The sequence below is a fragment of the Apodemus sylvaticus genome, chromosome 13 (assembly GCF_947179515.1).
Source record: "Apodemus sylvaticus chromosome 13, mApoSyl1.1, whole genome shotgun sequence".
Lineage (NCBI taxonomy): Eukaryota > Metazoa > Chordata > Mammalia > Rodentia > Muridae > Apodemus > Apodemus sylvaticus.
Genome location: NC_067484.1, coordinates 90,763,748 through 90,780,283, shown reverse-complemented (window position 1 = coordinate 90,780,283; position 16,536 = coordinate 90,763,748). Strand labels below are relative to the sequence as shown.

Here is a 16,536-nt window from a genome sequence, read left to right as displayed (position 1 = left end):
GGGCATTTTTAACACACATAGTATTTCTGGAATAGTACATATTGTTCTATATCAAATACACATTTAAGCCATTTCGCTATTAAACTTTTAAGGCATGTAAAATTCTTTGTTTTACATTTCTGAAGGAATAAAAAAAAAAAAAAATCAATCTTTCTAGTGTTTTCTTTTTTACACTAACAAACAAAACAAAAACCATCCCCCAGAAGATCAGGTAAATACTGATCCTTTAATCTGTACTGAATCTAATGTACACCCCTCCCCTGGAATTTACTAACAGGAAGAGTCGGTCTCAAAACAGCCGACTGACTATACAGAAGACAGCGATAACACGCAGAACACGAAGGGTCAAGAAGCAGCCTGAATGTAGCAGAGAGGGGCCAACTCCATTTAAAAGAGAGACCAGTGGAGCTGCTCACAAGAGGTTCAGAACAACTGAGCACCGGAAGGGACTCTCAGGCCTGTGGAGCTGCCTGTGGGCAATAGGGGCCCCCAGCTTCTGTGAGCTGCCTGCCACCCACGCTGGGGTGGGCTTTAGTGATCCAGGTATTCTGAGTCATTTCTGCTCCTGTAAGGAACCCCACCCACCCATATTCCCATAAGGAACCCCAATAAAATGCACTGGTTTACCACAGCGGTACTTTGGTCTGTCATGGACTCCCTTTCTGGGGTCAACGGATGTGTGTGCTGTGTCTCCCCAGGAAGTCTGTCACACAACAGTCACAAACAAGGGTTCTTGTTTGTTTCTGTCATACTGTGGAAAGGTCTGTAGGATAAGCAAATGGGCGTGTCTAATGGCAGTTACAGTCCTGTCTCACACTCAGGCAAGGGACTCCTTATTTGGAAACCATCTATTTCTAGGGAGAAACTAAAGAGCACAGGAAAGTAGGAGCATAAATGAATCCTCCCTGAAGAATTGCATGCACTGAGAAGAAACAGAAGAATGGATGTACATTCGTGCCATGGACTGAGCAGTGAAAGGTAAGATTAAAAACTAACAGGAGCGAGGGGAAGAGATGGCTCAGTAGTTAAGGTTACTGTTCTTGCAGAGGACTCCAGTTCAGGTTCTACACTCACGCTAGAAATCTTATCAAGGCCTGGAACGGCAGGTCTAAGCAATCCAACACCCTCTGTGGACTCCATGAGCACCTGTACTTACACATGCACACACCGATAACACACATAGTTTAAGAAGAGAAATCAAGAAGTCAAAGAACAAGTATGTTAGGAAAAATACTACTTCTGTCGACAGACACCACGACTTCATGTTCATACTTAGGGCTCTGTTCCGTAACTTCATGTGACATGGCAACACACACACAACACTGAAATGTTCAGAATGCCCTACAATACCACGTGTTCTTTTATTACTTCTTGTACTTATAAAAACAGCCACATTAAATTTCCGTAACTTCAGACAAGAATAAATGTAACATCACCTAAAACTCACAAGCCAGAAATGAAAAGTTTTGTCTAAAATATAGAACTATGTACTCTTAATCAATTTTTACTCACAGACCAGCCTTTCAGTCTCTGCATACAAGTAAATCACTTACAACAACTACCCTTAGTAAAGTGAGACTAAAGTTATACTATTTAAACCTTGAAAAAAGTGAAAAGCAAGACACATGACTGCCAGCCGCCTTCTTTTCAGATCAAAATGTGCTTTTATGTACTTAGAAAATGACTCTCCACTGGTTAGCAAATATCCGTCCCCACCCCTTTCCTGACCGTCCTACTACAATGCCTCTGAATCTGATGCCTTTGGTCCCAGGAAGGCTCCAGTTGCACACTGCCTCCACCTTCACCACATCCACGTGCCATAAAGTATTACATTTTTTCTTATCCACTCGTTTCATGTGTCTGAGTGAGTGTTTTACCTGCATGCATGTATGAGTACGCTGTATATTCCCCCTGGATTGAAACACTCCATCGGGCAGAGGTGGTCTTTAACAAGCAGGGAGATGAACAACTCAAAACAACTTTAGGAAGTCCCTGAAACTGACCAGATTCACTAAGCCCCTCCCTGCCAGAGTAAAGCAATAAGAGCTGCGTGGACGCTACAAAGACAACTGTAAGACAAGTCAAGTGGCAACTCACACCAGATGGGTTGCCTGGAAGCAGCAGAAACCAGCCTAGCTGACTAGGCAAACTGAGTCACATGGAAACAACACGCACACTCCAGCTTATGCAAGCTGCCTACCAGCTGCTACACAGTGTGCTCCGGGTCCCCAGCTCTGTGAGCTGTCACCCGTGCTGGGGTGGGCTTTGGTGATGCAACTGTCTTCGAGTCAGTTCTGCTCCTATAAGGAACCCCAATAAAACTCTCTGGTTGACCAAGCTAGTGGTCATTTAGACTTTGTTATCCTAGGTTTCCTACCTGGGTGAGTACTGTGTGTATTATGCCTGGAAAATGTTTGTCACACAACAGTGTGCCATATGCATGCCTTGTACAAGTGCGTGGTGAGCCTGAAGCCAGCCCAGACTATTTGCAATAATAACATGATGATGGTGGTGGAATGTGTGATGGGGTTCTGAGTCTAAAACGCTTTTAAAAAAATCCTTCAATACAGAAAAATCAAAGCCAAAAATTGATTATTTAAAAAGATTTTAAAAATAGGTCACCTTTATCTGTCAAGACCAACAGAAAAGTCACAAGAAAATATACAAGTCAATTATCCTAAACAAATTAAGATTCCAGCCACGCAGTGATGGAGCATGACTGTAATCCCAGTATTCAGGAGGCAGAGTTCAAGGCCAGTCTCCTCTAAAATGAAAGGTCCAGGACAACCAGGGATGCACAGAGAAACCCTGTCTCAAACAAACAAACAAACAATCCTATTATTATTTAAAAAATTATTTCATCAACTTCATAGAAATAAATTTAAAATGTTAAGGAAACTAAATGCAGCTACTGTTCTACAGCAGCATGCCGATCATTTAAGGTCTTACTCAGCACTCTCACTTTTCATAAGAAAAGGCAAAGGCAAGAAAATTCCATTTCATTTTATGAAGTCTGCAACAATCGATAATAATAATAAAAAAAAAACCAAACAGATCAGTTACAAAGATGCAAAGACCCTGATAAAACCAAATACAGCAGGTGTTCTGTACAGGGACCAAGCTGGGTGTTCGCACACATACACCTGTAATGCCAGCACCGAGGAAGCAAAAGCAGGATTCTAAGAGTCAAGGCCAGCCTGGGATACACAGCAAGCTCCACACCAACCTCAGCTACAATGTCTCATCTCAAAAACAAAACAACAAAGGCCAGGACCAAGTGAGCCAGACACAGGGAAGTCGTCAGTTTGCCAGTGCAAAGTGCCACACTGACAGACTGAAGAAGAAAAGCACAGGCTCCCCTGGCTAAGTCCAAGTCATCTGAGATTCACGCGTTAATTAGCACCCAGAAACCAAAGCAGACTCACTTTCACTTATTCCGATAGGCGTTTCCTATAGAATACTACAGCCAACATCACACCTACGGGCAGTTGACTCTCTCCCTGAGACTGGAGCAGACAAGGATGTCCTGGGTGGGTTATCACGGCTAAGAACAGAGGGGTCAGGACTGGCAGGGAACAAAAGACACAGCTGCGAGTGAATACAGAGAGGGAAATGCCAGAAGCGAAGACTCAAACCCCACCGCACGCACATCCGTGCAGATGCTAGACACTGAAAATCAGACAGGCCAGAGACTCGGTAACTTAGAGGCACTTACTCAGCAGCACAGGCCTGGAACTCATGAAAAGGTAGAAAGAACTGGGTTGTCCTCTGATCTCCACACCTGTGGCGCACATGCATGTACACACACACATGCGCACACACACCTGAGTGAAGTACCTAGCAACTGCATGATCAGGTGTGATGACATCATGCCATTTCCTTACAAAGACCAATAGAACAAAGGTCAGACACAGGTCCGCACATACACCAATACTTCATAAGCTGGATGAAAAAAGAGGCAATTTCCAAGCATACTGAGAGAGAAGCAGCCACGCAGAAGTGACCAGAAGCAGGCCAAGTGCTCCCACTGTTTGCAAAAATCAACTCAAGGGTAATGAAGTTTATGGCCATACCCATACAAACTACTTCATGTTCACAACTATCCTAGCAGAGCGCAGCTCAAGGGCAGGAGCCCTGTGTCGGGGCCCACACATTCTTGTGCACTCATTATCACATGATCTGCTCGCTGCAAGCTTGTGGGTGAAGACAGGAGACACTAACCACAAAATCAAAACTAGGGAAAATAGTTTCTCAAGTGAGCATGTTGGTTGGTGCATGCCTTTAGGAACCAGAGGCAGGTGTAAAGTAAACATAGCAAATGCTGGGCCAACCTCGGCTATATAGGGAGACCTCGTCTCAGTAAAAATAAAATAACTAAAACCATTTCTGGAAGTAGAAATATCTCTTCCATCTCAGTATTTTAAACAAAATTTTCTAGTTCTGTCAACTAAAAGGGCCCAGTAACCATCAAAATCTTGTAATAACAATGTTGGAGCATCCAAACTGATCTGAGTCTTAATCCCCAAATAAACAAAAATGAAAGAAAGCACCCTGAAAGCCAGTGCTCCCACACCTTGGGTGTAAAAGATGACTAGTTTGGTATCTCAGATCCTGAAAGCATCATCTTCCTGACTTGGCCCAACAGAAAACCTAGAACTTCAAGCCCAACCGAGTCTCCACCAACGTATAGTTTGTGCCACTGAGATGCAGGGACCTGTTATAGTTACAAATTCTGTGAGATGGAATCCAGAGTGTGACAGGGACTGCACAGCAAGTGACTCAGTTTCCTCAACAAATAGATGGACATAGAAAAGCAAACACTGGCAGGTAAAGCAGCCAGCCAGTGCCACTCCAGGACTTGTCTGGCCTTGAGGAGATCACACAAAAGTTTGTTGAGAAAAGTGACGAGAAGAAGTTAGTCATTCTAAGACACCTCGGGAATCTGGTTTACTTGGTTGTGAAGGCCAACAGTCCGGGTGGAGGGGTTAACGCTGAAACGAAATACCCCAGACACATTAGCGACTCACCCAGTAATTACAAATAAACCAAACAGGGAGTGTTTGGGGAGAATTCATTCAAATCAGACAAGTAAAACAACACAGCATTCAAGAAACAAAACCCGTAACATCACATAGCTGCAGACATTCACCGACTGTTGTCGGTATAGGTACTTACTGCTGGTAAGAGAGATTGCATATTTTGATTAGAGTCTGCTATTGTGGCAAGGTATACCAGGTTTGTATGCAAGATCTGCTGATACCTATTAAAACAAAACAAATACCAATATTAAAATAAAATCTTCCAACCTGCTTAAATGCAAAGAGCACTATAATTATTTTTAGAGCTTAATGAAAGATGTTACCTGTGTATCAATAGCACTTCAACTTTTCTTATTTCCTCTGCAAAATAATTCCAAATGACACATAACACATTGAAGGTAAGGGAAAACAGGGCAGTCTCACCACGTGCTAGGCATGCATTTTCTATGTGCTGGTTCTATATCAGCCTGACAAAGGCTAGAGACATCAGCAAGGAAGAAGCCTCAGTTGAGAAAAATGCCTCCATGAGATCCAGCTGTAAGGAGTTTTCTCACTTAGTTAGTGAGCTCTTGTGGCTGGCGCCACCCATGGTCTGGTGGTCCTGGTCTTTATAAAATCGCAGGCTAAGCAAGCCATGGGAAGCAAGTCAGTAAGCAGCACCCCCCACCCAACCCACCCATGGCCCCTGCATCAGCTCCTGTCTCTAGGTTCCTGCCCTGACTTCCTTTGATGGTGAACAGCAGTGTGGAAGTGTAAGCTGAATAAACCCTTTTGTCTCCAGCTTGCTTTTTGGTCATGGTGTTTCATCGAAGCAATGGAAGCCTTGACTGAGACAATGATACTACAGCTCTTCTCCACTTACTTGCCACTGAGGAATTGTGAGTTACACAAGATTCCACAGCTGGTCACATCTAGCATCAGACACAAAGCAGTTGGTTTTACAAGAGCTAGAATGCAGGAATTCATGGGATATGCTCACTGTACCCATACTTCCTTCTGCTTTCCTTGTGTTGTTGGAGTCTCATTATACATCCCTGACTGGCCTGGAAATCACTCTGTAGACCAGGCTAGCCTCAAACTCAGAGACCTCCCTGCCTCTGCCTGCCAAGTGCTCTTGTGCCATTTGAATTTTACCAAAACCTTTAAACCAACACACTCCCTCTTTCACAGCTGATTTTAGGCAACATTACACTCTTCTATAAGGACATCTTTACCAACACAACAATCAACAAACTTAAAAATGCTACAGCAGTTAATTGTTGTGCAAGTGTTTGTGAGAGAATTTTGGTTTGCCATAATCTATTCTCTGAAACCATGATAGCAATTATTTATAATGTGTAAATCTTAACACCTTATCTCCATTGACAGTTTCTAATTTTTTGGAATGATTCTATATATTTCATTGTCATTGTAAGTTATGGATTAGCCCTATTATTATTTTGTAGTGATAATTAATTGTAAACTACACAAATCTGACTACAATATTTTATAATATAACTCCAACATTGTCTAAACTGTATTTTTTCATTCTTTTATGCATACACAGATTCAAGGCCAGAATGAGTTTCCTATTGACTAATAAATTTCCTTTATATTTCCTTTTTAAAAAAATGCTACAGTAGACATGAACAAAATGGCAGAAGATTAAAATAATTAACAATTCACTTTATAACTCAAATTCTTAAGACTCCGTTAAATATAGCTAGTACAATGGCTTTTAATAATTCTGCTTAATAATTAGTTAAAGTCACTTTGTAATTTCTTTAAAGTTAATTCGTACAAAACCAAAAATTGGCAGTGATCTAATTACTGTTTGGCTTCGGGACATAAATACAAATTTAAAACCTACACCAAAATGTTGCACTGCTTAAAGACTCATTTCCCTCAGGCCAGGCATGGCGGCAGAGGCCTACGGCCCCAGCACTTGAGAAGCTGGCACGGAAACACAGGCTAGCCTGGGAATATAGCAAGACCATGACTCAAAAGCTGAAACTCATTTATTATAGATAGTAGCTATAAATTTAAAATGAGTATGTCAAGAGAATGTTATTCAAATAAATGAAGCATTCTAATTCAGATCCAAACTGAAATAACTCTCTATTATAAACAACCAACTACAGGTTTTCTAACAAGAGGAAAGCTTGGTTCTTTACTGATCACAGGTCCCTCACTAAGAAACCTATACTTTTAGTCCCATTCCTCACATACACCAAATCTGAAAGGAGACATTTTTATAAGGCCCTCGGGTAAACAAGGACCAAGAGTAGCTCGTAGGATTAATTATGTCTTTGCAGTTCTCCAGACCACACTGACAGCAAGCAGCAGCTCGGACTGTCTCATTATTCTACACAAGTCTTATCTGGAACTTAACACTACCTTGCACTGATGACAAAAGTAACCAAACAGCCTCCCCCAACCCACTTTTTTTGAGTCAAGGTTTCCCTGTGTAGCCCAGCTCTCCTGGAACTCCCTGTAGTCTGCAGACCAGGCAGCCTAAGTTCTGGCCTCTGCCTCCTGAGTGCTGAAATTCAGGCGCATGCCTCCGTGCCCAGCCCTCAAACCTCCATTTTTAAAAATTGTACCCGTGGTGGTGGGAGCAGTATGGGGACCACAGCTTCTCTCCCTCCACAGGTGGGGCCTGGGACCAAACTAAAGCAGCGGGCGGGGCTTGGCGATGGCAAGGGCCTTGACCTGCTGAGCAGCCACTCTGAATTAGTCACACACTAACTTCAAAGCCTACGGTTTCAAGTCTCCTTTCTTCTCTGAGTTTTCTTATGTTGGTATGCTTGCGACTAACTAACCCATGGCAGGTGAACACGACTAACTACACGACTGACTAACCCATGGCAGGTGAACACGACTAACTACACGACTGACTAACCCATGGCAGGTGAACATGACTAACTACATGACTAACCCATAGCAGGTGAACACGACTAACTACAGGACTAACTACACAACTAACTAACCCATGGCAGGTGAACATGACTAATTACACAACTAACCCGTGGCAGGTGAACACAACTAACTACATGACTAACTAACCCATGGCAGGTGAACACGACTAACTACACGACTAACTAACCCATGACAGGTGAACACGACTAACTACATGACTAACCCATAGCAAGTGAACATGACTAACTAACCCATGACAGGTGAACACGACTAACTACATGACTAACTAACTCATGGCAGGTGAACACGACTAACTACATGACTAACTAACCCATAGCAGGTGAACATGACTAACTACACAACTAACCCATAGCAGGTGAACATGACTAACTAACCCATGACAGGTGAACACGACTAACTACATGACTAACTAACCCGTGGCAGGTGAACATGACTAACTACACGACTAACTAACCCATGGCAGGTGAACATGACTAACTAACCCATGGCAGGTGAACACGACTAACTACACGACTAACTAACCCATGGCAGGTGAACACGACTAACTACACGACTAACTAACCCATGGCAGGTGAACACGACTAACTACACGACTAACTAACCCATGGCAGGTGAACATGACTAACTACACGACTAACTAACCCATGGCAGGTGAACACGACTAACTATACGACTAACTAACCCATGGCAGGTGAACACACCCAACCTGAAGACTTTGTCTATGTGTGACATAACAAAAGCACTTACTTGGGCTGCCCAGCCCTTAGAAAGTCACTTCATGCCCCGCGCTAGCTGTCGAGCAGGGGTTAAAGCAGGCCCTGAGAGCCTCTTGCAGCTTTAAGTGTCTATACTCATCAGTAACTCAGTTAGATTTCCAAGCTATTTACCCAACTGTGCTCAACATCAAATCTAACTTTTCAAGTGATTTTAAACTTTCTCCAGATTTCTGAGCAGTATTTTATAGCATCTGTCCTTTCATTCTGCCCCATGTCTATGCACACATATGGTTTGTCAAAACCATTTAACAGCTGCAAACATACTTCAATACAATGCACATTAAACGAGGGCAGCCCACCCCTGAGTACCACCCCACAAGAACATGGACACCCACCATTAACAGAGAACACCACTAAGGCACCCACGGCCTAGAAGTTCATTTCCTAACATAAGAAGGTGGATAAATGCAAGTGTATTTGTGGTTTCTATTGTTGTTGCTGTTGTTTTGTTTATTTGTTGAGGCAGTGTCTTAATTTAGTTCAGGCTGGCCCCAGAACTAACTAACTAACTAACTAACTAACTACAAAGACAAGACTGGCCTTTTAACTCAGCAATTTGATCTCACTTAATTTTAGACAGATCTCTGTCTGGATTAGTAATCCTCGCACCTCAAACCCCAGAGTGTGGAGCTCATGGGCAGATACCAACAAAGCAGGCTAGCAGGTGCTCTTTAGAGTAAGACTACAGTAAGAAAAGTAAGTATTATTCTTCAAAAAGCTAAGACAAAATAAATCTCAAAAATGATTAACAAAAACCTGGTTACTTATTTTTTTTTCCTCATTTTCTTCTGAGTTTACATGTAAGACACCTAAGATATAGCTTAAAAATCAACAATGACAACAAAAATCCATAAGAGAATCTAAACTCAGACTATGGGCACGAAAATAAAAACATTTTCCTGCAAAATTTCATGTTCCAGTGTAAATATACCATTACACTTGTTACTGCAGCCCGTATGCATGTGTGCTCCTCTACATTTTAGTCAAGGACAGAGCGGGTGTCCCAGTGTTGCCACAATGCCCAGCTGCCCTCTCAGCCTATGTAGTGTGCTCTGTAATGTTCACAATGACAAAACTGGATGACGGTGCCTTTATGGTTATCTGTAAACATCACTGCACCTGTTCTCAGTACTATGTTAACACAAGAAATACGAACATATAACTAACAGGAGATTACTAATCGCACTCACATCTTATCTGATGATGGGAACCACTGGAAGCCAGCTGCAGCTACTAGATCCATTAAAACCTTATGTCTGATGACTGTCTGGTCCTAACAAGTTCTAACAGATACTTCCAAATGTCTGTGCTCACTACCAAAAGCGACATCAGTCCCCAAAGACACCACTAAGGACAAGATGTATTACCTACCACAAGGCAAAATAACCAGTCCTAAATTTATTAATTAAAAATTAATCTGAAAAGCTTAATTTTAAAAATAACTTTACCATAGCATATTTATTCGATGGTCAAACTACTGTTTGCAGGACAAAAGTTAGTTTGGTGAGCAGAGGTTTAAACTAAGATTCCATTAACTGATGACCACTACTAGCTCTGACATTAAAATTTATAAAACACTTTGAAATAGTTGTAGCCATCCTAAAATACCAAAACATGGGGTGGGGGGGCTGGGGGGGCTTCTGATTAAAGCAAAATCTGGATTGACTTGGAAAACATCCAAATTACATAGAAGGAAGCAAAAACAGTCTCAAGTACATGTTAGCAAACCAGGCAGAGCATTGCCTACGCACACAATGCTTCCGCCCACTGAAGTACAAAACAACACAGGTTAGTTTTGTGTCTTTTGAAGACAAACCACACACAGGAAAGACTGGCTCCTGGGAATCCAAGTGGTAAGGGTGTGCTCATTTCAAATGTATTTGCTTTCTAACTGTTTTACAATGCAAATACTATTAACAGTTTTAAAAAAGGTAAGGACTTGTTTGCTTTTCTTGAGATAAGCTCTCTTTAAGACCAGGGCAATCCTCCTGCCTCAGCCTTCGGTGTGATGGGATTACAGATGTGAGCCATCTAGCTAAAATCCCTCTTTTGTGTGTGTGTAGGGGGGTTGATTTTTTTTTCAAGTTCATGTTTTCTTTCACAATGAGGTGGGGAAATCACTGCAGACATCTGCAGGGCAACTTCCAGTGTTGACACCAAGGACCAGGACTCCCTTCCCCCAGCACCACTAGCTGTGGATGGCTCCTCAGTGGAGACATGGGCGAGACAGTGGGCCCAAAGGTCCTCTCACCCACAGTGCAAGTAATGAGCTGTCCTTTACTAATGCCTCTCCGCAATTGCAATTTCCTTTCCCTTCAACATGAGGAGCAGGAGCAGGAGCAGGAGCACGGGTCAGGCTGAGGGCAGGGTGCTTTTCCCTTTATTCACAAGCTGCATCAACAGTGTGGAAAAGAGCAAATACCAAGGGAACAGTCAAAATGGAAGTAAGGCATCAAAGCAGAAACTGCAGCTCAAATCTCTGACCAAGACAGTAACAGGGGACACACACAGACACACACACAGATGTACACATAGAGACACACACAGACAGACACAGACACATACACATACACACAGGATGCACACACACAGACACACACATACACAGAGACACACACAGACACAGACACATACACACAAGACACACACACAGACACATACACACACAGAGACACAGAGACACAAGATGGACACACACATACACACAGAGACACACACAGACACAGACACACACATACACACAGAGATACACGCAGACAGACACAGACACATACACACAAGACACACACACACAGACACATACATACAGAGACACACACAGACACAGATACACATGTACACACAGAGATACACACAGACACAGACACATACACACAAGACACACACACACAGACACATATATACAGAGACACATACAGACACAATAGAGACACAGACACACACACACACACACACACACACACAGACACATATATACAGAGACATATACAGACACAATAGAGACACAGACACACACACACACACACACACACACGAAAGCCACAGTAGGTCTTGGTAGGAAGAAGGGTTTGGAAGGAACGGGTAAGAGAGGATAATGGGGGGAGAGCACATTATAGATAGGTGTGAAATGGTGAAAGAATGCAAGAACCTGAAAAACATAAAATACAGCTCCAGCACCCAAGAATTAAGGGCAGTGCTAAGCGACAAGCAAAACTCCTTGACTCAACATACAATGGAGCCATAAAACTCATAAGGAAAGGCAAAATGCAAACTTGCAGCTTAGGTCAATCTATGCCCAGCAGCACCGGGCGCAGGTGAGGACCGTCTGTGACGTCTAGGCCATGTGTAGAGGCGGAGTGGACAGATGACGCACACACAGATGACAGCTTCAAATACAACCCAAACAGGACCCACCACAGTGGGAGCTCCTCGCCGCCATTAGCACTGCGTCAGATACAAAAACGAAACCTCCACCAGTTTCCTAAACGCCATTCGTGTGGAGAATTACTGTGCAATGCCCGCATGTCTGGCTTCAGGGAGTGACCTCACCCGATGATCATCCGTGACCAAACCACAGAGTTAGATCACCACTTTTTAAAAATAAAATTTCAAATATCTACCAATAAAATGTATTGGTGAAACAAAATATATAACTGGAAATGGTCATACCAAATGCCAAATGTGTGATTAGAAGATAATCTGATATCAGTGTTTTGGTTGCTATATTTCAACCGCATATTTAGACACACAAAACCACCACCAATCTGGTCTTAAAGACCAGAAAGAGATGGATCTGGATTTGTACAAGAAGAAATAAAACATTTCATGGTGCAGGGAAATAGAATGCTCAAAAATTTAAGAGAGATGTCAAGAAGCCGGACAGAAGGGCTTCTAGTAGCCAGATCTAGAACCTAGAACTGCCCAAGAAAGAAACCAAGGTATTAGAAGAGGCAAAGGGAAGGCAGAGGGAAGGTAAGACTCCCTTCAAATGCAAAGTGAATGCTGAGTGAAGGGAGAAGGTGAGAGGGGACCTCCTCACAGCAGGAGTGGTGGACCTGGCGCCATTTGACACCCACAACCGTAATAACCATGGGGGGGGGGTGACTCATTAGTGGCTACTAAAATTAATACGCTGAAACCTAATGAGGAAAGGTGTGTGTGTTTCAAGGTGCCTGCCCAGTGATATGCGTATGAGTAACATATAAAAGTGACTCTTTGGTGAAGAGAACAGCAGGCACCAGCTTACCTAAGAGATCAAAGCTACCACAGTAACCGGAACAAGCTGCTGCTGTGCGGGGAGAGGGGGGGGGGGGAGACAGTCACACTAATGCCACCATGTGAACCTCATTATGCAGAAACAGAAATTAGGACTTAACTGGGGCGCACGCCACAGAATAACTGCGTTCTGTGGCAACGCCAAGGCAGTGAAACACTGAGTCTGAGGAGCAGCTACAGTTAGAGCATACCCACAAGGTGCAGCCACCAAATGCAAAATTCCACCCACACTGGGATGTGCAAAGAACACACTAACTGGGGAAACCGAAAGCTCTGCAGGGACCGTCCAGTCCTCGTCACTCCAACAACCTAAACTCGGGCAACGTGAGAATGCATGCAGGACTTTAGGGAAAACGTGGGTTCCTAAACAGCCCACATCTTCAAATATTCCCGAATGTCTATGAAATAAAGTGACTGGGCTAATCTGTCAACATCTAGGGGATTTCAGTAAAGGGTATTGTGAAGGTGGTTTGTATGTGCTTGGCCCAGGGAGTGGCACCATTAGGAGGTGTGGCCTTGTTGGAGTAGGTGTGTCACTGTATCTGGGGCTGGCCGTGATGGGTGGACACCGTGACGGGGTGGAGTAATGCAAGGGAATTTTTGGCAGGGTGGTTTGGCAATTTAGCATGGTCTCTGACCTAGTGATTACTGAAGAACTGCAGCCTAAGTCTGGCAGTCACTCAATGGGCACAGCACTTGCCAAACAAACACAGTCCCAAATTTGATCCTTGGCCAAAAGAAGAAAAAAATTACTTCTATAAACACTAGAACATCATAATCTATATGTCTACTGACATAAATTCACAGAGAAGGAAATAAAATAATGGGAAATAAGAGGTAGCCATAAAGCTTTTATAAAACTAAACAGAGAGTTTTTTATTTTAAAACTTACTTTGGGCAGAGGCAAAAGAGAGACCTGAAATTCAGATGGGCGCCAATAAAGGCGGCAACACTAGTCAAGTGGTGGCTGGGGCTAGCTCCCAAGAGCTGCCTGCGGAGGCCTCTAGGAACAGGCAAGCTGGTCACCACAGCTGAGTGAAATGCTCTGAAGCAGTGCTCTCCTGAGCAGCTGTCGCCAGACTCAGGAAAACCAAAACACTACACACAGCTCAGGACGGAAAGGGGGGCGTCAATTCTCTCAAAGCTGTGATGCTAGTTACATACTGAGGTGACAGTATTTTTGTAAAACATAGTGTCACGTCTTCCCCATGGCATCTACTAGAAAACGTGTCCCATCTTTACCTGTATCTGCCAGACACTGCTGCCTCTCAGATGCCTCACTGAGTCAGATTTCTTCTGGTGATCTGTTTTTATGGGGTTTTTGTCTTTTTTAAGGCAGGTTCTTGAGGCTCAGGCTGGCCTTGAATTTATAATTCTCGGGCCTTTCATGTCCTGGGATTCCTGGTCATGGACAGCCTCACACCTGTGTCTATGAGGGTATACCACTGACTTCAGAGATTACTTCAAAAGTTTGGTCCTTGTAAATGGTAACTGGTTCTCTAGAACATCAGTATTTTCAGAAGTAACTACACACGTGAATATTTCTTTTTCTTTCTTCCCCCTCCCCCAGACAGGGTTTCTCTATGCAGTCCTAGAACTTAATCTGTAGACCAGGCTGGCCTCAGCCTGCTTGTACCTTCCAAGTGCTGGGATTAAATGTGTGTGTGGCCACACCACCATTAGACTAAGACTATACTTTTCTATAAATGAGGCTTTCAAAGTCATTATTTGGTAGTGTGTGTGTGTGTGTGTCTGTGTGATTATTTGGGTATATATGATAGCTCCCATCACAAAGGAATTTTCTTTTGTAAAAACAGTCAGGAACAGACAGTGTCATGTTCAGAGCAGTGCCACGAATGACAAATGACAGGAGCCCAGGGAGAGCGCTTGGCTTTCTAAGGAAGCAGTAGTGCACGTGTCAGCACCAGTCAGCTGTGTGAAAAAAGCCAACCAGAGTTGAGGAGGAGGGGAGTCTGGCACACCCCTTCATGTGCGCCTGAGAGGCAGAGATGGGGATCTCAAGTGTGATACCAGCCTGGGGTTCAGGAGACCCTATTTCAAAAAACAAGAGGGAGGGGAAACAGAGTCAGTCGAAACGATCCACACACTGCTGGACTCCACTCCTCCAAAAAAGTCTCAACAGTCAAACCTGCACCACTGGAAGGTAGGTTACGGGGACAGGAGGTTAGCGGGAAAGACGCCAATAAACACGTACGTCTCTTTGGGGTGGTTAGAATGTTCTCACACCAACCAGGGTGACAGTGCCACATGTCTGCAAGCACACTTTGCAAGACTGGAATGATACAAGTAACAAGCACAAAACCCAAGACAAAGAACATGTCTGCCTTACTGAGAGCACTCCGAGGCCTTCCCTTTATTCTGATAGTCCATTATGCACTGAATAAGGTGGTTATTTTCATCCAGCATCTGAAATAAAAACCAGAGAGTTTATTATAACCCTGGTACATCGAGTAAAATTAAAAACTAAGAATCCCGAAGAGGGAAGATATTTATGAACGCTACAAGGCACTTCAAAGAGACGGAATATCGTTTCCTCAGAGCCATCATTACAGACTGAATACAAAACCAGCTGGGTGAACACGGGAAACACCACCCCTCAGAACTGTGATAGTGTTTCTACTTGCTCTGACAAAATATTTTAAAATTCATTGTAAGAAACATAAGATTGAATTAACTTAAAATTTTCCAATGCTGTTAAAATGTATAATCACTTATGAAATATGTTATATATGACTCTTATAGATAATTCTGCAACAATTGATTTTTCATAATTTGAATCTTTCTAGAAATGTCTACATAGAAAGTGAACCTACTGGAGTCTTCTGATAATACACTGCTCATAACTTGCCACACACACACACACACACACACACACACACACACACACACTCCTGCGAGCTGGTTGAAAGGTAGCACACACCTTTAATCCCAGCACTTGGGAGGCAGAAGCAGACAGATCTCTGTGAGTTCAAGGAGCGTCAGACTTCACAGAGAAACTATCTTGAAAAAGAAAAAAAAAACCCTTCACTTTGTATATGTGGCATGATATCACATTTAATCAATTATGTTTAATACCTATTTCAAATACTCTGTGAAACTCAGAAGGGAAAGTGGGTGTTTCTTTTGACTTAGTTATCATCAGTCTCTCTCTCTCTCTCTCTCTCTCTCTCTCTCTCTCTCTCTCTCACACACACACACACACACACACACACACACCACCCGAGTGCCATGGTGCGAGGTCAGAGGACAACTCTGTGACTCTGTTTCTCTCCTTGAACCCAGCTGAACCATCCTCTAGGCTGTTGTTTTGGGGTGTTTTGTTTTAAATACAGAAACATTTAATTAACTCTGCTATCTGTCACAGTAGTAGCTACTAGTTGAAAGCTGACTCCCAGTTGCTTTGGGGGCATTCTCATGCTCTGTAGTGTGAAGAAGAAAATCTGATCTTCTCCAGAGGGAAACAAGCACACAGCAGTGTGCCCTCGGGACCTGAGGTAGTTCTTGTT

The 16,536-nt window shown here is 43.2% G+C and overlaps 1 protein-coding gene across 6 annotated transcripts in view; it reads right to left on the bottom strand.

The window, feature by feature from the left end:
• Ss18 (SS18 subunit of BAF chromatin remodeling complex) overlaps nt 1–16,536 on the bottom strand; it is a 250,263-nt gene that overhangs the window by 34,267 nt on the left and 199,460 nt on the right. For 5 of the 6 annotated variants that reach the window (XM_052156045.1, XM_052156042.1, XM_052156047.1 and 2 more), the window contains exons 2-3: nt 15,360–15,436; nt 5,176–5,260 (exon numbers count right to left, since the gene is read on the bottom strand). The exons of the other annotated variant lie outside the window; for it this stretch is intronic. In XM_052156045.1, coding sequence (XP_052012005.1) covers nt 5,176–5,260; nt 15,360–15,436 — 162 coding nt within the window. The remainder of the gene's footprint in view (nt 1–5,175; nt 5,261–15,359; nt 15,437–16,536) is intronic. 6 annotated transcript variants of the gene reach the window in all.